Below are 21,093 nucleotides of genomic sequence, written 5' to 3' on the forward strand. Positions count from 1 at the left end.
CAAAAATGTGGCAACGCCACTCTTCTCGCCAAATCAGTTTGTCTCAGAACGTGCAGTTACTGTCATAAAATATGTTACTTACGTCACACATAATGGATTTACTGCTATTACCTTTACATGAAATATCTCATGAACGACTTTCCTCAGTTTTAATTTCTAAAATGGCAATTATCAATAGATGTAATCCACACAAACACAGGGTGGGGCAAAACTGGTTTACGGTCATGAGTGCGTGAAACACAAGAGTTTATTCTTAAATTATTATTATATATTAATTTCCATATGAACAGCTGTGAAGCTGCTTTCGTCCCACCCTGTTCTGGAGGACTCAGTCAATCTGAAGAGTGTGAAGGGGTTCCAACACCGAAATGTTTGAGAACCATTGTTCTGGACCAAAATCTGACTTTACAGATGGGTAACTGAGGCCAGGCAGGTGATGCGAGTCACCTGCATGGGGCCAGCTGGGACTAGCGCCCACCTCTGCAAACCACCATGCAGTGTCTCCCTTCTTTGTTTCCCCTGCTTTGCCACTGCCATGGTCCCCTTCGTACGAAGGAGCTGCCGGCTCCTCTCCAATGAGAAAGGTCATGAGAGTAAGTTGTGATGGAGGCCAGCCGAGACAGGGCTTTCCCACAGCCGGGGAATGAGAAGCCGGGGGCGGGGGCGGGGGGAGCCAAAGGACCTCTTTTCAGCAGTGGCTGCCTCCGTCTGCAGAGCTGTGGGCTGAGAGGAGATGAGAGGGTGCCAGGGGAGGAAGAACATGACCTACTGCAGATTTTACGCCTCTTGTTTCAAAACACAGGGAGTGCTTCCTCATCCTTTGACTCTTCCCCCAGGGAGTTTGCCCGTTGGAAAGTGAACGACTTGGCCTTGGAGAGGAAGGACTTCTTCAGTTTGCCATTGCCTCTTGCCCCAGAGTTCATCCGGAACATCCGCCTCCTGGGAAGGAGACCCAACCTGCAACAGGTCACTGAAAACCTGATCAAAAAGTATGGCACTCACTTCTTGCTTTCCGCCACCCTTGGAGGTAAGTAACATCGAGATCCGGCAGGAATGGATTGCCAGGTTGTGGAAAATAGCTTGAAAGTCCTCTGAGGATAGCTTCAGTAGTCTTCCTGGGTCCTTTGTGTTTTTTTTTCTGGCCTCTAATTGCCTGAGAAATGTTTTCTTTCTGGCGCCTTTGAGAATAGTATAGTTCTTAACATCCAAATTCACTTCAGAACATTGCTGTTTGCTTATCAGCATCCTCCTGCAAATGGGTTGTGGAATAAAGACATTTGGGGACACAGAGACTCCTGCTAAGCCCTTGCCGGTAGGGGGTGCTCCCAGTTTTCTCCTGACTGAGCGATTTTACCCCAAAGCTTCTCCCCATCCCACCACTTGCTGTGGTGACAGTTGTCACACCCCTGGGCAGAGAAGTAAATGTCTGTTGAGTCTTTGCCCCCTGCTTCCTCTCTATAAAGACCAGGAACCAGACAAACCAATTCTAATGACTGTGGGCTGGATGGAGGCCAGGGTGGGGGTGGGGATGGTGCACCCTTGGCTAGGATCCAGGGCAGAATCAGAAGCTCGGAAGAGGCAGAGCTCTCTGTGCCCTGGGAAGAAGAAAGCAGGACTTACTATAACATTTAGCTCACTGTCTGATGGACACAAAGGTGCTCTCCCAGGGTTCAGGGGCGCTGCTGCACGCGGTAGGTGTTGAGTGTTTGATGGGGAGCAGGGGCCTTGAGCTTCAGGGCCTTTGCCCTTTTGCAGGGAGCAGCAATATCCATGGCAGCTTCTCATAAACAACCGGAGAGGAAGAATTTCTCCTCTCCCATGGAGGTAGATTGCCTGAGCTAGAGATCAATAGAAGATGTGAAGTGGATAAGCTGGATGCGAGGGGAAGGAGCTTGGGGGAGACACGCAGAGCTGAGGAAAGGGAGGAGGGCCTCCCGGGCAGGGCTGGCGGCTGTGCCGTGACATGGCCTGGTGAGATGTTTCTGAAGATGGTACAGGGCGGGGACGAGGCCTTCCACGGGGGTGATGGGCTCCTTCTTCGCTCCGTCTCTCCTGGCCGTGTTCTTACATGTAGGGAATAAGGGAGCAGAAGGCCGCACCGACGAACCCATGTTGTTTGCTCTAGGAGAAGAGTCCCTGACCATTTTTGTGGACAAGCGGAAACTGAGCCGAAAGGCAGAGGCAGCGGGAAGTGCCCCGACAGCCGGGGGCGGTGGGAACAGCTCGGCGGTGTCCCTGGAGACCCTGCACCAGCTGGCGGCCTCCTACTTCATCGACAGGGAGAGTACTCTGCGGAGGCTGCACCACATCCAGATCGCCACGGGGGCCATCAAGGTGAGGGCCCCACAGGCGCTGAGGCGGAGGGGCGGGGGTGGGGGGCAGCAAGGGAACCGAAGGGGGAGGCGGGAGTCTCAGCCAGCTCCAAGTCAGCTGGGCCTGACTGATGGGAGGGGGCGGAGCACCTGCCTGCTGATGGAGGCACAACCAGCCCTACACAGGGTCCAGGTCTTCATTCAGCAGCCAACAGTCACGGGGGCATCTGCTCTTAGGCCGACTCCAGCCAAGAGACTAGAGAATGGCAGACAAGGTCCCTACGTTCTAGATACATTCCAGTAAGGGGTAGAAATGATAATGAAACATCAACAAAGGAAGTTCAGGTAATGATGGAAAGAAAAGGCAGAGTCACAGGTACAGATTTCCTGGGGCGAGAGAAGAGAACAGACCATGTTCACCGGACTGATAAGGGGAGGGCACCTCGGGTTTGGGTTTCGAGGCTGGGATTTGAATGAGGAAAAAAAAAGCCTGCCGTGTGTAGATCTGAGGGAAGAATGTTCAGCTAGAGGGAACAGCAAGTGCTAAGGCCCTGAGGCAGGAACCAGCTGGGTGTCTTGGTGGAACAGAGAGGACTGCTGTGACAGCGAGGTGGACAGCAAAGGCGCTGCCACAAGAAGAGGCTGGGAAGTAGCTGGAGCAGGATTACACGGCCGTGATAAAGGACGTTAAAATATGTCCAAGTACAATGGAAAACGACCAGAGAGCTTTAAGCAAAGGAGTGATATGATCGTATGTGTTTGCAAAAGATCTGTATTCCTGTAACTACAACCTTCATCCCATTGTCTCTTACATCTAGGAGGGTTCCAGGAAAGTTCATATTGTTTTAAAAAAGAGAAGACTAGTAAAGATACTTGATTTTTAAAATTCTAACTATAAAGCTAGGTTGCCAAGTAAGGGTCAGTCTCTTCTAATAGCCTACCTTTATCCTACCCAAAATTCACAAGGAGATTCTGTTTTATTCAATGAATATTTTGAACACTTACTATGTGTCAGGCACTGTTCTGCGTACTCAGAATCCAAGAGTATACAAAATATTTTAATTCCATGGCCTCATGAAGCTTAAATTCTAGTAGTGGAGACATAATTAAGTGAATATGCCATGTCAGGGGAGATTAATGGTAAGAAGGCAGGAAACCAGGGGGAAGAGGGTGACAGAGACCCGGTGCTTTAGGGAACACCTGTCTGAAGGAAGGTCATCAAAGCAGAGATTTGAATTAAGTGATGGAGTAAAGCCACATCTTGAGCAAGAGCCTTCTGGGCACAGGGAAGAGCAAACGCAATTGCCCTAAATCGGGAGTGTTCTTGGTGGGATCAGGAATGCCGTCTGCGGTGACTCAAAGTGGGGTGAAGTGGGAGATGAGGCGACAGCAGTTGCCGCGGCCAGATCATGGGGACATCACCGATTAGTGACTACTGCAGTGGTCGGGGTGAGAAATAAGGGCGGCTTGCTGGGATGAAGCTGGCTGTAGAGAGACAGTGAGAAGTGAGTGGATTCAGAACACATTTGCTGCTAGAGCCTGCAGGATTACTAGTGAATTGGAAGAAAGAAGTCAAGACCATCAGCAAGACTTTCGGCCTCAGCCACTGGAAGGACAGGGATTCCATCTGCAAAGATTCCATCCACACTGGGGGAGGCGCAGATCTGAAAGGAGTGAATTAAGTGTTTGATTTTTGACATATTGAACTTGACATTTCTATTAGACATCCAAGTAGAGATATCTAACAGGCAGTTGGATAGGAACACCAGCATTTCAAAAGGTCATGATTGGAGATATAAATTGGGCATACAAATATATACACAAGCACAGCTGGTATTTAAAGCTAGGGGAAAGGATGCAAAGAGACCACTGGCAGAGTGAACATCGCTGGTAAGGCGTCCCTAGGGCTGAGCTGTGTGTGAAGCACATACGTGTTTGGAAATGGGGAAGCAGAGGCAGATCTGACCAAGGAGGCTGAGACAAAGCAGAAAGGCATGAGGAGCACCAGAGCAGCCCACGGAGCCATGTGGAGAAAGTATGTCCCGGAAGAAAGAGCGGGCAACCAGGCTAAATGCTGTTGAGCAGTCAGATTGAGAACTGACCTTCAACTTGGCACATGGAGGTAGTTAGGAGCCTGGATAAGACCAGTGTCAGTGGCAGGAAGGTACAAAAGGCTGAACGGAGACAGATCAAGCGAGAAGGCAAAGGATGGAATCAGAGGAGTAGAGACGACGCTTTAGGATTTTGCCATAAAGACAAATGGGAAATGGATGGTAGCTAGAGAGTGACGTGGGGTTGAGGAGGGTGCGTTTTTGAGTTACAGATAAGAGGTAGTCGAGAATATTGGTATGTCAATTGAAATGATTCAGTAGAGAGGGAGAGAGTAATGGTGCAAGAGAGACAGAAGATAACTGTAGGAGCGATTGGGTCGATGAGAGAAGTTGATACTCCATGCATGGGTGGAGGGGTAGATCACAAGCAGGAGCATGCGCACCACATCCCTTGTGACAGGAGGTGATACAAAGCACACAAGGGCAAGTACAAGGGCAAATGCAGCAGGATGGAAGATGTGGTGAGGGGGGTATGGGTGTTTGCTTCTGATTGATTTCATTTCCTTCATGAAACAAGAAGCAAAGTTCTTGGCTAAAAGGAATAGGAACTGTTGAGGAAAGAATGCATGAAATGGTCTTTCCAGAGAATGGGACTTCGGTATCTCCCTCAACGAGATAAATGTAGGGGGTGGTCAGGCAGCATTGGGGGCCCATTTGGGACTCAAGGTCATCATGGTGGCATGGGACCAGTCAGCAGTTGTGGGCTGTGTCAGCTGCATCTGGCACTTCATGTTCAGCCAGGCATCACGGAATGGACGGGGAGCTGGATTTAACTAAGGTATGTGCGCATGTACAAGATGAAGGAAGAAAGATGCAAGGGAACTGGGAGTGTGGAGAAAACAGTGATTACAGTGAGGGACCGAGGAATTTGAGAGCATTAAGTCATGGCAGGAAGTGAAAAGCTGGCCAGGTGACAAAATCAAGAGTCTAAGTAGGAGTTTTCTCAATTCGAGTTTAAATTACTGTTGACCCTCGGTAGGCCTGATGACCTGTTAGCGGGAAGAGACCAGAGGACGCACAAGTGTGTGATGCTTAATAATGAGATCATAGAGGGAGGGCAGCTGCCAAAGAAAAAACAATCAGGTTCTGGGCCATGGCGGTGGGTGTGGGTGGCTACGATGGGAGTGGAAGACAAGGTGAGGAGGCGAGATGAAAAGGCCAGGGACCTGAGAGGCCAGGGGATTAATGCAATCACCAACAGGATGCTAACATCAACAAGAACGACACAGGCCTGGTGGTGCTGAGAAAGATGGCAGCACGCAAGCGTCTGCTGAAATCTGCAATGAGTGGAGGGGAAGAATAGACTTTTCGGCATACCTGTGGGTTCACCTTACATGCAGCTCTGCCTTGCTCCGCAGTTGCTTCTAGCCCTGACCGAACATCGCTTTTCTGTGTTCTCTCTCAACAATATCATCAGGGTGGGGACCACTTTCTTGCTCACTGCCACACCCTCAGTTCCTGGTGCTTGGTCATTATTCACTCTGATTTTTGTAGATGTTCACAGGCCCCCTTTACATTTTTTTCTCCCAGGATCATAGTTCTAAATTCCCTGGAGTAATAACGTCTTCCCGAGCCCACCCTGGTCTACTACAAAGGGCAGGGGCTACAGAGTGTCAACCACGGTGACTGGACTCACCTCTTCTGCAAAGTCTGTAGGTTGTGGGGTGAGCAGTGGGCAGACACCCCAAACCACATCCATCATAGTGCCCATGCACACATTTATCCAGGACTGCCACCGCTGCCCCTCTCCCCGAGAGAGGGCCACCGTCCTTGGAAGCCTCTTTTTGGAACATCCCCATTTACACACAAAATGTGAGATGACGACTCAGCCTTCACTGGGCCGAGGGACCTGGAGTTCCTTTGTCGAAATGCACAGCGGGCTCTCCCCATGGAATGTAACCCGGAGAACCATGAGAAAGCAGGGTCCTGTAGTATTTTTCTCCCATCGTCAATCCTCCAACTTCTCACCTCCATGTAACTCAGTGAGGTCTAGAGACCTGTGGGATCTGTCCAAGGCCACTGCTAAACTAAGGGGCAAAGGGAGGTGTTGGCACCCCATCCCAGGCTTCTGCTCGCCTTCCAGGTGGGCCTGCCTGTTCTGTCCCAGCCTGAAAGGCGTTCCACCAGAGACCACCTCCGCCCTAACACAGGTAGCATCATACAGGCACACACCACCGGGGCCAAGAGGCTAGAGCACGCCCTTGCTGACTTCCCATACTGAGCATGCCTTAGCAGTAGCTCAGCTGGCTTCCGGCATGGCCCCTCCTCTGGCTGGCAGTGACCGGGGGTGAGGGACTGCTCACCAACTCAGCCTCGGTGAAGGACAAACCCTCCCGCACACCTGCCTGTTGCTGGTTTCTCTAGGCAGGTGCAGTCTTACTTCCTTTCCCCACCCCCCTCTGATTGTCCAGCACATTCCTCTGCGAGATCACAGCCGCCACCCGCTGTGGCAAGGCACACCCCGATCAGCACACAACTTTAGTATTAGACTCGTCACATCACACTGCAACTGTTCACATGCCCACCACGGCAGGGTTGCTTCGAGTGGGAGAGATTTTGCGGTGCCCAGAGTCCTGGGTCCCCTGGCAGTGTCTGGCGTGCGGCGAGACACAAAACGAAATACTTGATCAGTGATGGCGGGCTGCGTGGTTCAGTGAGAAACAAACTTTCCCCAGTGAGAAGGTTTGGGCCCAGGTGTTGCCTATTTCTCTGACCTTGAGGTGTCACCAAACTCCCCGACTTAGCCACACCCAGGGCTTACACTTCGTTGGCATGGCTACACAGTTACTGAAATATTAACACGATTCCATCCCAGCTGGTAAACCATCTTCACTGAACCCCCCTGGGTGCTACCCCAACCATCTCATCCCTGCCCTGGCACCCCCAGATGCCCCCTTGATAGTAACCGGAGGGCCAAGGCACCCCGGAAGGCCTCCAGAACCTGGCTTTGGCACACCCTGTCCTACCTGCTGATAAATATGGTGAATACTACCCCCAGCTCTCAGCTGGGGTGACCCCAAATGATACAGGTCCCAGGAAAACTCCCCCCACACTGCAGAGGGCTGACCACATACCCACGCTGCCCCGAGCCCCCGGGATGAGTCACGGAGCAGGGCAGGCGCCGGCTCCCCAGCCAGAGCTCCCCCTCTGTTCAATCCAAGGCTAAGGAAGGACTCGGTGGCGGGATGCTCCCACGCTGAGTGCAAAGGTCCACACACAAGCCTGGGGGGGCGGTCCCGAGATGGCAAAATGGAGCAGTTCTCACAAAGCACCCCGAGGCGGCTTGTCCGGCTTGCTCACAGCCGCAGCCTGGGAGTCAATTTGCAGGTATTTCAAGCACACGCTGCGTCAGCCCTGCTCTCCCGGGCGGCCCTGTTGCTCATAATTGGAAGCCCATTCAATGGCCCTTAGCTCCACCGGTGTCCCACCAGGCAGGACAAGAGCAGTTGGAAATCAGGGACCGGGGTTGGCAGTGGGGGTGGGGGGACGGGTGTGGACAGGAGGCCAAGGAACAGGGTTCGCAGGATCTGGTATTTACAGAAAATTGGAGTGCTAATGAACCTGAGATCCATCAGGCCACTCTGACCGCAGGCTGGTCTCTGTCAACAGGCCCAATTAGCACACAATTATTTTCCCTTTCTGAAAGCTTATCTGGGACACGCTGCACACATGTGCGCCTGAGTGAGCCGCGTCCCCTGCCACCTCAGTGGGCCTCTTTATCACCTTCGGGAGCCGCCGCCTCTTCTCCGGAGAAAGACACGCAGTTCCCTGGACCAACCTCACAGGGAGAGACTCTGGGACTTCCACCCCTTGGGGAAGGGGACCGTAGGCCGTCCTGCTTACCAAGGCCATGTCCAGGTACTCTCTGCAAGAGCACCCTCTGCGGCAGGCTCCCTCCTCCTCCTCACTTGTCCAGGAGGATTGAGGGGGCTCAGAGCAGAACGGCAGTGGGAGGAGCAAAAGAGCCGGGATCTGGTGGGACCCGGTGGGCCTTCTCCTTCACGGAGGCCTGGCCTGGACCCTTCCCTGGACTCTTCCCTCTCAGGAAGTGAGCGGGGATCACGGTCCCTGACTCTTCTCACTCCTACCCTCGTGCCACGATTAATAAAGCGAAGCAACTCACACTCTTTCAATGACTTACCTAACGGATCGTCCTCCTGTGGAGCTGACCTTTGGAGATAGCAAAGTAAAGGTCAGAAAAGAGCGTCAAGAGGCAGCCCCAGAATGCTAACAGGATGGTGGGAAGGCAGATGGATGGGCAGCAGGGCGGCAGGGATCATGGTGGGACTGAGGAGGAGACAGCGGCTGTTCTCGGTTCTCCTTGGGAGCCGTCCTGTTCCCAGGGAAGGGTTGTGGCTCTCCCCTGCCTGGGCCCCATGCTGCTGGGAAGCTGGTGACAAGCAGGTCTCCCCAATGCCATGCCCATCAACTCGTCCTGACAGCAGCCAGTCCATTCCAAAATCGGCAGGCTTTTCCAGAACAGGTGGGCTGGTCCTTACAGGGATTCTCACACCATTACAGATAAGGAAGACTTCACTCAACAGAGGCGATGCTCAGCCTTCCCACTCGGTCTGACGACTCGCCAGTCACCCACTCACTCGATACAGAGGCATATTCAGCCCCTAGTGCCCACCTGATGCGGACACTGGCCCCCAGTGTCTGTGTCATTATGGATGAAATGAGACATTCACAGGGACTACCGAGTCCGGGGGAGGAAAAGGGACAGCATGGCTTTTCTCTCAAGGGAAGCAAAAGTAGCCGCCCTTGCCCTGACCGGCCTTTATTGGGTTTCTCCGCACATTACTTGATGGTCCTCATTTACTATGCACAGGTTGCCTTAGGTGGTTCCCTTTTACAGAAAACAAAGGAGCCAATGCCGCTAATCACATCACAGAAGAGGGATATTTGCAAATGAAAAGGGCAAAAGTGGTTGAACCGGTTACACTCATCCTTGGAAGGTTTAGCATGGATTTTAGGAAGTTACTGTGCAATAAATGTTTGCCACTGGGGGCTGGGGCCATGCCGGATGGTCTCCTACACGCACCTGTCAAGGGAGACAGGCCAAGGGTAACAGCCAGAATTCGGGGATCATGGAAACACCGTCCCTCTCGTCTATACACTCCTTTCGGCAGTAAACCGAGTCTGGCCTTGGTTTCTTCATTTAGAATATAAGTATACTATAATCTCAAGGCTACCAAATTTGTTTTGCCCCGGGTTCACATGCTGAGGAGAATGCAGATCACTAAAATAGGCTGTGTGAAGTATTTGTTTTTAAGTCAGCCAGAGGGGTTCACTCTCTTTACTTTCTGCAGTCTGCTGATGTGCCCTCACAGGAGACACAGGGGCACTGGACTGGGGTCTGGGGACTCGAAGGTTAAGATCCTGTCTCGGCCACTCAACCGTCTCCAGCCTTGGGTCCCTCCTTTGGAGGGTGAGTAGTGAGACTTAGAGAGTTCCGTGAAGGTGAAACAGGATTACCTTGGAGGATGAGCTTGGGAAATCATAGAGAGGTTGTTCTGGCCCCGTCAGGGTCATGGTCGCATTCTTCATTCAGACTAAGTCTTGCTGCTTCTCATGTAATGTCTACTGCTGCCCCTTGGTCTTCGCAGTGACCTCTTTTCCTCTCAATTCACTCCCCGTTCTGTCCAACCTCTACTCATCCTTCAAGACCCATTTCTGGCTCACCTCTTCCATGAAGCCTTCTCTGACTACTTTAGCCTACAAGTATCTCCTCCATCTCTGTCCCCACTGTATTTTACACACACACACAGGCACACTCCTATTTAAGCCTAAGCTTGCTCAATTCCCTTTAAGTGTGCCACTTCGGTATTCACCATGGTGACCAGCGGAGTGCTGGGCACGTGCACAATACTCTTTCACAACCATGTGTTTTAGATCATGCTGCCCCTTCCTTTTCTCAGAGTCCTGTTCCCTCCCTTCTGTTCCTGTCCACTTCCTGCTTATCTTTAAAGACCAGCTCAGTGGGTGTCTTCTCTGCTACTTCCTCCCTTGTCTTCTCTCTGTTTAGAGCTGTCCTCCGTACTCGTTATGACACATGGCTTCCGCTCGCCTTGGATGTGTGTCAATCGGCTGTACGTGTCCCTGTCTCCCTGCAGGCTGTAATCTCCTGCAGGGTGCAGTGCCTGCCCCTCCTCCTCCCAAAGTCTGAAACCCATTACTCATGCATTCCCCAGTTTCCTGAGTACCTACTACGTGCCAGCACTGTGTTCATTGCTGTGGACAACGTGGTAATAAGCAAGGTTAACGTGAGCTTACTTTATGAAGCCTTTGGTGTGTAGAGGACCGAGAAATGAATGAAATACTTGCAGAAAAGGGTGGGAAAAAGGCAGCCTGCATGCCCGCAGCAGGGCCAAGGCGGTGGAGACAGGACAGGGGCCGAGAGGGATCAGGGTGGACTTCCTTGAAGAACTCTGGGAGAAGCTCACCATGAATGTTTGATGAATTGCCGGGAATTGAAACAGTGGCCGCGCAACAAACACTCGTTGATTGGTTGATTGATTGTTGGCGAAGCCATCGGAGATCTGGAGAAGAAAGGGCCTCAGGTCCCCATCATTCTTATTACATAATTATTTCAGTGCCTTTAAAGCTCCCCATTTTTCATCTTATACTTTAAACATCAGGGAAAACCTGATAGGCCAACTTTATAATATTTTAAAATGACTCTCTGCTGTTTTGGAATATTACATGGCTATAAGACTTTATGTATATTTAATATACTTGGTAAAATATGCAGTAAGCCCATGGCTGATTTTCTCTAAGGACTTCTCAGTGCTGAGGTGGGCCTTAAATGTTTAATACTAATAATACTCATAACTCATATTTCTCTAGGGCTTTTCATCCTGGGGACCCCTGAAGCATGTGAGCACCACTGTAAGAGGCTGCAGCTGGGCTCACAGCAGGCTGACAGCGTCCACATCTGGTCTCCTGTCTTCTTCCAGGGGAGGGGAGGGGGGATCCAGCTTGAAGGTCCAGCATCCTCTGCCTACGCTGACTTTTCTCCTCCCACACACAGACTTATTTTGGGCTGCCTCCAAAAGGCTCCTCCTACATAGAGCTGCTGCTTGCAGCCAGGCGCCACTGACCATCACTGTCTTAGGACCAGGAAGAAAAGTGGCTTTATGTTCCAGGGGTCGGGGGACACATACCATTCCTGAGGTCGGTCAAAGACAGGTCACGGCGACGGAGCCTGGGTGACTGGAGACAAGAAGGACAAAGGGGAAGTCTCTCCTTGTCATCTAACCCGTGCTCTGCCCTGCCTTCTCCAGGTCACGGAGACCAGGACCGGTCCTCTGGGCTGCAGCAACTACGACAATCTGGACTCGGTCAGCTCGGTCCTGGTGCAGAGTCCGGAGAACAAGGTGCAGCTGCTCGGTAAGCTGCTCGGGCACCTGGGAAGCACTTACATCACCGGGGAGCAGGGAAAAGTCCCACCCATTTGCTCCACCTTTTGAAAGACAAGAACCATCAGGACTTCTGGGACTTGTATTTAACAACTTCCCATCGTACTTTTGCGAAAATATCTGAAGCACTTTGTCCCCAACCCAAGACACATTGCTCACACCCCAACCCAAGAATGCTGTCACTACCCTACCAAAAGTAGGCAGCCATCCTTGTATGCCCTGACCTAGTGCAGTGGTCTCCTCTGTTGCCCCCAAACCCTCCGCTTTCCCCTAACAACCCACTGGGAGCAGCTGGCCTTTGCGGAATGGTTATGGGGCCACATCTCTAGCCCAGCTATACAAACTGTGGGGCCACTGGTTACTCTGAGCGTGGTCCCTGCTTTCTGCTATTAGTCTGCAATTTTCCACGGCAGATCAAAGTCAAGGGAAGTGAGGGAAGAATGGGATCCTCGGGTGAAGCTAGAACAGCAAACAGGAAAACAGGAAGGAAAGGCAAAAAGGAAAGGGAAATACACCAGGGCAGGAGGCTGGGAGAAAAGACAGCGCTCAGCTCCTGCTCTGTCCCCCTGGCATGCACACGGATTCAGAGCAAGCTGTTTGGCAGTGGGGAAAGTTCGTTTTTCTTAAGGCCTAACTGAACTGGACTCTGCTTAAGATATTATTGCCCCTGCATTATAAAATCAATAGCCCTCACCCAGGATCTATGATTACAAATTCCAGGCAACCTGAGCCGGATGCAACCCATACATGCTTTTAGGAATCAAGCAATAGATAAGCAAAAGGAGTAAAAGATTCCTTTACTGAGAGGCACCGAACACAGTTAGCATCCCTCTTCTCCCGTGTCCGTAGATGGGCTGGGTTTGTGCCTGCAAATTAGCGATGAGTGAAGTTCAGAATGTCTGGTGGTTCATCTGGAATAGTTTATGTCATTTAATTTTATAGCCCATCACTCATGCAGACATTGCTCCAGGCACTTATTTTATCGCAATGGGAAATGTTATGGTGAGGAGGAGGGAGGCAATGAGGCGGGTGGAAGGAATGGACTTGCAGAGGGGTGAGTGCTGAAAGCGGGCCTTGGATGGGGAGCCTGGGGAAGACCGGTCCATGCCACTGCAGGCACCCCATCAAGAAAGGAAAAGCCTGGAGCAGTTCAAAATCAGAGGGAGAAACCTCAGACAAGAGCACCACACATCCACTGCTGCTCAATTCTAACTTACATTTTGAGGTCTGCTGAGACGGGGATACATACTTTGGGCTGATTTCCTGCCAAGGACAAGGTCAAGGGTGTGAAAATAAAGCGCTGAAAGACATTTGAGAAAGGGGGAATGCATCATATGCAGAAGTCCCCCATGTCCCTCACTCTCCTGACACAGGATCTCACAATGTCCCTATTGGGCAAGCCTCCTGCAGGTCTGACCTTGAACATGCTCAGGCTGTGTCCAAAGGCATGCCCGTCCTTCATTTATCCCTTGATATGCTTCCCACAGCCACTCTGTGTGGCTTGAAGCCCAGGAGGAGTATACTCTGCCACTGGTGAACTAATATCCACTACAGATGGGTGGGAAAACTGAAGCTTTCGTGGATTACATTCCAGGTAGGAGGAGGCTAATTAGAAGACAGCTGGGAGCCATTCGCCTCTATCCAGGCCTGACCGATCTTGGGGTACCTACCGATATCCTACTTTCGAGTCTTGTCAAGAGTTACATCATATTGAAATGGGACAGCCAGTCCGTTACACAGTGTGTCATGATGGGACAAGGACAGGATCTGATTGATGCCTTGCACAGGTCACTGGGTCATTGGCTTGGAGGTTCGCATCAATAAGAGCCACAAATGTGACCACAGCTATTATTTGCGATCGTATAAGGAAAGTGCTTGGTGTAATGCCTGGTCTCCGTGTACCCACAGTAGCCGAGCCTGCCTCCTAATCAGGCAGCCTCTCCCATCGCCAGGGCTGGGGTGTGGAGCCCAGGAGGACCAGCATTCAGTAGCATCCTGGATGCCTGCTGCTAATCTCAGTGAAGCTAGAAACAGGATGGTTATCAGAGACAAAGCAAAAAGCCCATCAAGGCTTGATTCCTCCCCCATGAGAGCTGTAAGCTCTTCTTTTATCTGAAACATCTTCCTGTTTCCATCCTGGAAATGCTGATGTGTAGCCAATAAGCCTGTTCATATGATAGGCACGCTCTCAATTTGGCTGATATAAGGGGTTCGACTAAGCCTTGGGCTTTGATGTTCCCCATTTGCATTTTCAGATCCTCCCCCATCTGTCACTGGGGCAGTGGCAACCCCCTCTCCCAACCAGCTCAGCAGGATCAGGCCCTGGGGTGACCATTCTTGGGCCCTGGATGCACAAGGCAGCAGAAGCCCAGCTGGGGCTCCTGCGGCCTCAGGTGAGGGAAACTGAGGGCCCACGGGCTCTGCCTGGCCATCCCCTGACACATCTTTCCCTAGGCCTACAGGTGCTGCTACCCGAGTACCTGCGTGAGCGCTTTGTGGCCGCGGCGCTCAGCTACATCACTTGCAGCTCGGAGGGCGAGCTCATCTGCAAGGAGAATGACTGTTGGTGCAAGTGCAGCCCCACCTTCCCCGAGTGCAACTGTCCTGATGCCGACATCCAGGCCATGGAGGACAGCCTGCTGCAGCTCCAGGACTCCTGGGCCACTCACAGCAGGCAGTTTGAGGAGTCAGGTGAGCAGGTGTTTCCTCCCTGTCCACGGGGAGGCAGCTGTGAGGGGTGGGGTTGGATCAGGGGAGCTCAACTGGGATCCTGGCTCAGCCACCTCTGTGGCCTCAAGCAGGTTCTTCCAGCACTCTGAGTCTCAAGTCATTTCTTCATGCTCTATATGCAAATAGACACAATACCTACCAAAGAGATGTGTGTGAAGGACTTAATAAGCTAGGGGAAAGATAACAGAGGCATAGGCCCCGTCTGTCTCATTTGCTGCAGATTCCACAGTTCCTAGAACGGTGCCTGCCCATTGTGTGCACGGTGAATATTTACCGACTGAGGTTTGTAGAAAAGTTCTAGGACACCCAGACACACGAGGTGTGGCTTGTTGCTGGTGTAACTCGTACCCATGGAACCTCGAGACCTAGACTCCAAGGACTTGATTTGCATCCTTGCTCTTCGTTACAGTCTGAATGTTTGTATCCCCCCAAAATCATGTGTTGAAAATCTAATGCCTAAGGTGTTAGGAAGTGAGGCTTTGGGGAGCGGTTAGGTCACGAGGGCAGAGCCCTCATGAACGAGATTAGTGGCCTTAGGAAAGAGGCCCGGAGAGAGTTCTAACCCTTTCCACTGCATGAGGACCCAGGGAGAAGTCAGCTGTCTGAAGCCCTGATGAGGGCTTTTACTAGCACCTGACCATCCTGGAACCCTGACCTTGGACTTCCCAGCACCTGAAACTGTGAGAAATAAGTTTCTGTGGTTCATAAGCCACCCCAGCTGTGGTATTGTGTTAGAGAAGCCCGAACAGATGAAGACGCCCTGTGACTGACCAGCTCTGTGACCTTAGATTGGTCAGGCAGCTTTTCAATACTTCAGTTTCCTCTCTAACAGTTTCCTGTTAAAGAGCAAAAGTGATCATAACAGTTGGACAGAAGGCTCGAATGAGAGAATTTAGGTAAAATTAATGTACAAAGAACTCTGCATGATATTGTCATACATCTCAATACTAATGAATGATAGTTATATGGCTATACCTCAAAACATAATGTTGGATAAAACAAAGATAAAAAATATATTGTATACACATATAAAATATGTATGTATAGTGTTATAATATAATAATATATTCAATACATATTTAATACTTTTTATATGACATTTAAGAACATTCTAGTCAATACTTAATATTTTTATTGACAAATACACCGGTAAAACACATGAAAAGATGTGATAATGATAAACATCCAAGAGAGTGCTTACATCTAGATGGAGATGATGAGGAAGTTTGGGTTCTTCCAATATACTTGCTTTGTCTTATTTCCTTAAAAAAATTCTGAAACCAGCCTGGCACAATAACACGTGCTAGGTGGTGGTGCATGGGAACTCACCCTGTTATTCTCTGTACACGTTCTATGCTTAAATGTTTTAGGGACAGAAATACATACGCACATGCTAGTTGTAAGTTCTCTACTAGGTGACTGTCTGGTCTTCCGGCTGGAAGGGAGGCAGGACCAGGTACTAGGGAAATCAGAACGAGCTAAGGCCTCACATACTGTCTGTCATTCCAAGTCCCAGACAAGGCACTGAACAGCTAGGAAGAATACCACATTCCAGCCCTGTAACCCAGCTGCTGTGGGCTACCGGGGACATTTGTCTCCTAACTCTTAAGCCTGTGGGAAATGACTTCGGGCTTCAGCCGCCAGGAGTCACTGCTCATGAGTAACCAATGAGAGCTCCCTGGAGCTCCCCCTGGAGGCCGGAGGCTGCAGGTGCCATGAAAGTGGGGCTGTGGACAGAGATGGGAGCATGAATTGGGAACACGTCATGCCCAGGAAGCCCTAAGATCTCAGACTTGCAGTAGGAGCTAAGAACCCGAAGTCGCGTTGCGTCTGGATTAACTACAGGAAAGAATGGGTGTCTGGCCAAGAGTGGAAGCTCAAAGAAAGGAAGTATGTCCTAGAGTCCAAAAAAGAAAAAGAAAAGAGAAGAAAAGGGGTGGGGAGAGGGGCGGCTGGTCTCAGAGACTGAAAGGCCTGTAGGAAGGTTTCTGAGCCGAGTGCTTCACCTTCTCTGTGTCCACACTGGCCAGTCTGGTGACTTCTCACCCTCAGGAGGGCCTCACTTCCCATGAGCGCTGTGTGGTGTTCCTGGAGAAAGCTGGCGGGGCACAGTGCTGGGAAGGACTTGCAAGAAGGTGGAAAGGGGGAAGGAGGTGTGTCCCAAGGTTACGGGCCCCTTGAGTGGGGACACCGATCAGTTTTGAAATTCAGGATAGGGAGGATGGGCGAGAATCCTGAAGCTACACTTTATGGTATAGTAATTATTTCTCAACAAGCTATTGAAAATAAATAAATAAAAGGGCCTGTGAGAGTGGATGTGGCGCCCCTGCCTGGAAAGGCTGGGGGCACCCGCCACGCCTCCCAGTGGGTGCGCGCGGCCCCCCTCAGCTCTGCCCCGTGTCCTTGCCCGCAGAGGAGTTCCAGGCCCTGCTGAAAAGGCTGCCTGACGACAGGTTCCTGAACTCCACGGCCGTGGCCCAGTTCTGGGCCATGGACGGCGGTCTCCAGCACCGCTACCAGCAGATGGGAGCCAGCCTGAAGCTGCTGGTCAAGAAGGCCCATCGCATCGTCCGCCGGCTCTTCAACCTCGGCAAACGCTGCCGTCGGCAGCCTCGCTTCCGCCTGCCCAAGGAAAGGTGAGCACCCGGAGGCCAGAGCCTGAGTCAGCACCTCCCCCAAGCGCCGGGCGGTGTCGGAGTCAGACCATCCGGTGGCCTCTCCCCATCTCCCGTTCTCCTCACCTCCTCGTGTGCCAGAGTCCATTAGATGTATCTAAAGTGAGAGGGAGTAACAAAACGAGAGGCTCGTTGTGCTTCCGTTTAGATGATGGCACGTTCAAAGGTTATTCTACTAATCCTCTAATTCTCACGGGTTTCCATTTTGATGGAAGTCTATTAGGAGAGGAGGGGGTGGGCTCAAAGCTCACGCACCGCACACATTGGACTGTTTTGAGCACGTGACTGCCCGCTCACTCATCTGCAGGTTCACTCGTTGGTTTAAGTTTTTACTAAATCCACATCGCATGCGCCTTAACTAAGCTGGGGGGCGGGGGTGGGGGGAAGGCGGTGTTTGTTATTTGGGAAGATTGAATATGTCCGCAGAAACATAAAATCGGAAAACTTACAACTACGTGGCAGCCATTTAAGTTCAGGTTCATGGAACATACATAAAAAACATGGTCTAGGAGAAGCACAGGCCAGAGAGAAAAGCCACCCTGGGGAGGAGGTCACGGCCACACTGTGCGGGAGGAGATGGAGGTGGGCTGGTGGATGTGAGACTGAGCGCTGGGGGAGAGGCGGCTGCCCTGGCAACAGCCCAGAGGCACAGCGACACCAGAGGCACAGGGGAGAGGGCAGAGGAGGGGAGAGGGCAGAGGAGGGGAGAGGGCAGAGGATGGGAGAGGGCAGGCTGGCAGGGGTGCTCGAGACCCGCTCATTTCTTTCTCAGCAAATAATTACGAACTGTTTACCTTTCCTCCACTTCTAGGGGGCATGGTAATGGTTCCAGTTTCTGAGAATATGTCAGTGAAGGACGCTGTGCCCCTGCCCTTGTGGCCTTTTTACAAAAAAGCCACCCACAAACAAGCCAACAAGAGAGAAGCAAGTTGTTTCCGAACCTGATCACAGCTGCCGGGTCACAGATACAGGGTGATGGGACAGGGAGTGCCTGGGGCTTCTTCTGAAAGGGAAGTCATGGAAGGCCGCTTTGAGGTGGTGTCATCACAGAGCTGGAATTTTAGAGCGAGCTGGCCCTAGAAAGTTCCTCCCGTTCCTGGCGGAACAGTGAGAGAAGCCGAGGGAATGGAAAGGGCAGCGACCGTGAAGTGGGAGAGAGGTCGGCGTGATGTTGGGACATCCGGAGAGAGTCTGGTTGTGGGAAGATCTTTTCAGAAGGCTGCAAACCGGACTCCACACAAAAGACGGTGGAGAGCTTCTGTAGGAGGGAGTGAGGAGGTACCTGGGAGGGACAGGCCTGCCTGCTGCCTGCACAGGGTCAATGTCCAGGACTCCCGGGACAGACCCGTCAGACATGGAGCCCCAGACCCTAGTCAGTTTTCCCCAAGGGGTACACCAGGGTGTCCATCTTTTAGAGAGCGTGGGCGTTTATCTTCCCCATCACTATCCCCGCCTGTTGGTCCATGTCCTGCTACACTCAAAGAAGATGGCCGTGTGTGGCTTCCTATCACTCTTGCTTCACTTTTATCTCCTCTCCCAAAGGTCGTTGTCCTACTGGTGGAACCGAGTCCAGTCCTTCCTCTACTGTGGAGAGAGCACCTTCCCTGGCACCTTCCTGGAGCAGAGCCACAGCTGCAGCTGCCCCTATGACCAGTCCTCCTGCCAGGGCCCCATCCCTTGTGCCTTGGGCGAAGGGCCGGCCTGTGCCCACTGTGCTCGGGACAACAGCACGCGCTGCGGGGGCTGCAACCCGGGCTACGTGCTGGCCCAGGGGTTGTGCCGGCCAGAGGTGGCCGAGTCCCTGGAGAACTTTCTGGGGCTGGAGACAGACCTGCAGGACCTGGAGCTGAAGTACCTGCTGCAGAAGTGGGACAGCCGCATCGAGGTGCACTCCATCTTCATCAGCAATGACATGCGCCTGGGCAGCTGGTTCGACCCTTCCTGGAGGAAGCGCATGCTGCTCACCCTGAAGAGCAACAAGTACAAGCCGGGGCTGGTGCACGTGATGTTGGCCTTGTCCCTGCAGATCTGCCTCACCAAGAACAGCACCCTGGAGCCTGTCATGGCCATCTACGTGAACCCCTTTGGGGGCAGCCACTCGGAGAGTTGGTTCATGCCGGTGAACGAGGGCCGCTTCCCGAACTGGGAAAGGACTAACGTGGATGCAGCTGGCCAGTGCCAAAACTGGACAGTCACCTTGGGAAACAGGTGGAAGAGCTTCTTTGAGACAGTCCATGTTTACCTTCGGAGCCGAATCAAGTCCCTGGATGACAGCTCCAATGAGACAATCTACTACGAGCCGCTGGAGATGACTGATCCCTCCAAGAACTTGGGCTACATGAAAATCAACACCTTGCAGGTCTTCGGCTACAGCCTGCCCTTTGACCCGGATGCTATCCGGGACCTAATTCTCCAGCTGGACTACCCGTACACTCAAGGCTCCCAGGACTCTGCCCTCTTGCAGCTCATAGAGCTGCGGGACCGGGTGAACCAGCTCTCCCCTCCCGGCAAAGTCCGGCTGGATCTTTTCTCCTGCTTGCTTCGGCACCGGCTCAAGCTGGCCAACAACGAGGTGGGCAGGATCCAGTCCTCCCTGCGGGCTTTCAATTCCAAGCTGCCAAACCCCGTGGAGTATGAGACAGGAAAACTCTGTAGCTAGTGGGGGGCCCACTGCCATGCTGGGCAGGGAGGGACCCTGGCCCTCACCTTGGTGCCAACGAGGTGTTCCCTTGGTTCCGCACCCAGCAGATGGGCCCTTGGGGCTTGGACTGAAGCGGGCAGGGGAGTGAGAAACAGCCACCACACACATGCACACACTGGCCAGGCGTGTGCACACATGCACATGCACACACACACTCCCTGGGGGAGGCCACAGCTCAGCAGCCTCACGTCTGTGGAGTCGGTGCTTTCTCAAATGAACGCCGCTGAAGGAGAGGAGCTGAGGGAGAGATTATGAAAAAGAACTAGCCAACCCATGAAACAAACAAATCCTTAAAAGTGATTCTTATCATTCAAGGAAGCAAGAGGGGATGAGATGGGAGGGGCGGGAGCGCCTCCCCTCAGTGGAGTCACTTTTGTATTCTTTTTAACCAGATTTCTTAAAATGGCGCTGTTTCAAGATTCCCCACACTGGTTCCTCCTTTTTGTACTCGGCCTTCTGCCCCCTCCGAGCCCTCCTGGACACCCGCTCCTCATGCCGGCTTCTAGTTAGGACACAGGAGAAGTGACACCAACTGAGGATGCTCAGGACAGGGCCAGTGGCCTTGCTCCCCCCCTCTCTCCACCCTCCCTCCAGCCCCCAGCTTCCTCCAAAGCCCTGGTGTCGGGGTTCAGGGCCCTGGCTCACGCCACACTCCCTCGTGGCCCCGCCAGAGCCCCCGTCCCAACAGCCCTAATCTGTCTGAGCAAGCAGCTCTGTGAAGTTAGAGAGAGATGATGTATAGGGAAGTGTTCTTTTTTAAAAACAGAAACAAAAATATTTATTTTGTGATTGTTTTCCTTGTCAACCTGCTCCAGCCACATGAACATATGAGTAAAAAATTTAACTGGTTTAATATATTTTTTCCAAAGACCTTTATTAGGGGAAAATGAGAGAGGAAAAAGGACGGGGTCTCCTGGATGTTTTTCATTGCTCGCTGGGGGGCACATGTCCTGGGGGGGGTGACTGTTGCTGTGTGGGGGGCTGGTTGATGAGCGTGTGCACAAGTGAATGCGTGCCTGTCCTGACTTGGTGTGAGTGTGTGTTTGAGAGAGAGAGAGAAGGATGGAGTGAGGCAGGATCCTCCCAGATAATTGCCTGGCTGCCCCGTGCCCCTTTGTTCCCAGGAGCAAAGACTAACATAGG

At 52.2% G+C, this 21,093-nt stretch overlaps 1 protein-coding gene across 1 annotated transcript in view; it reads left to right on the forward strand.

Annotated features, from left to right (window-relative positions):
* Positions 1 to 20,805, forward strand: part of BRINP2 (BMP/retinoic acid inducible neural specific 2) — a 90,549-nt gene extending 69,744 nt beyond the window's left edge. Inside the window, exons 3-8 of the mRNA XM_037035126.1 lie at positions 837 to 1,027; positions 2,126 to 2,334; positions 11,710 to 11,815; positions 14,299 to 14,535; positions 16,988 to 17,210; positions 18,792 to 20,805. Coding sequence (XP_036891021.1) covers positions 837 to 1,027; positions 2,126 to 2,334; positions 11,710 to 11,815; positions 14,299 to 14,535; positions 16,988 to 17,210; positions 18,792 to 19,908 — 2,083 coding nt within the window. The 3' untranslated portion in view covers positions 19,909 to 20,805. The remainder of the gene's footprint in view (positions 1 to 836; positions 1,028 to 2,125; positions 2,335 to 11,709; positions 11,816 to 14,298; positions 14,536 to 16,987; positions 17,211 to 18,791) is intronic.
* Positions 20,806 to 21,093: the final 288 nt, after the last annotated feature.

The sequence above is a fragment of the Sturnira hondurensis genome, unplaced genomic scaffold (assembly GCF_014824575.4).
Source record: "Sturnira hondurensis isolate 20B ecotype Veracruz unplaced genomic scaffold, ASM1482457v3 Scaffold0022215, whole genome shotgun sequence".
Classification (NCBI taxonomy): domain Eukaryota; kingdom Metazoa; phylum Chordata; class Mammalia; order Chiroptera; family Phyllostomidae; genus Sturnira; species Sturnira hondurensis.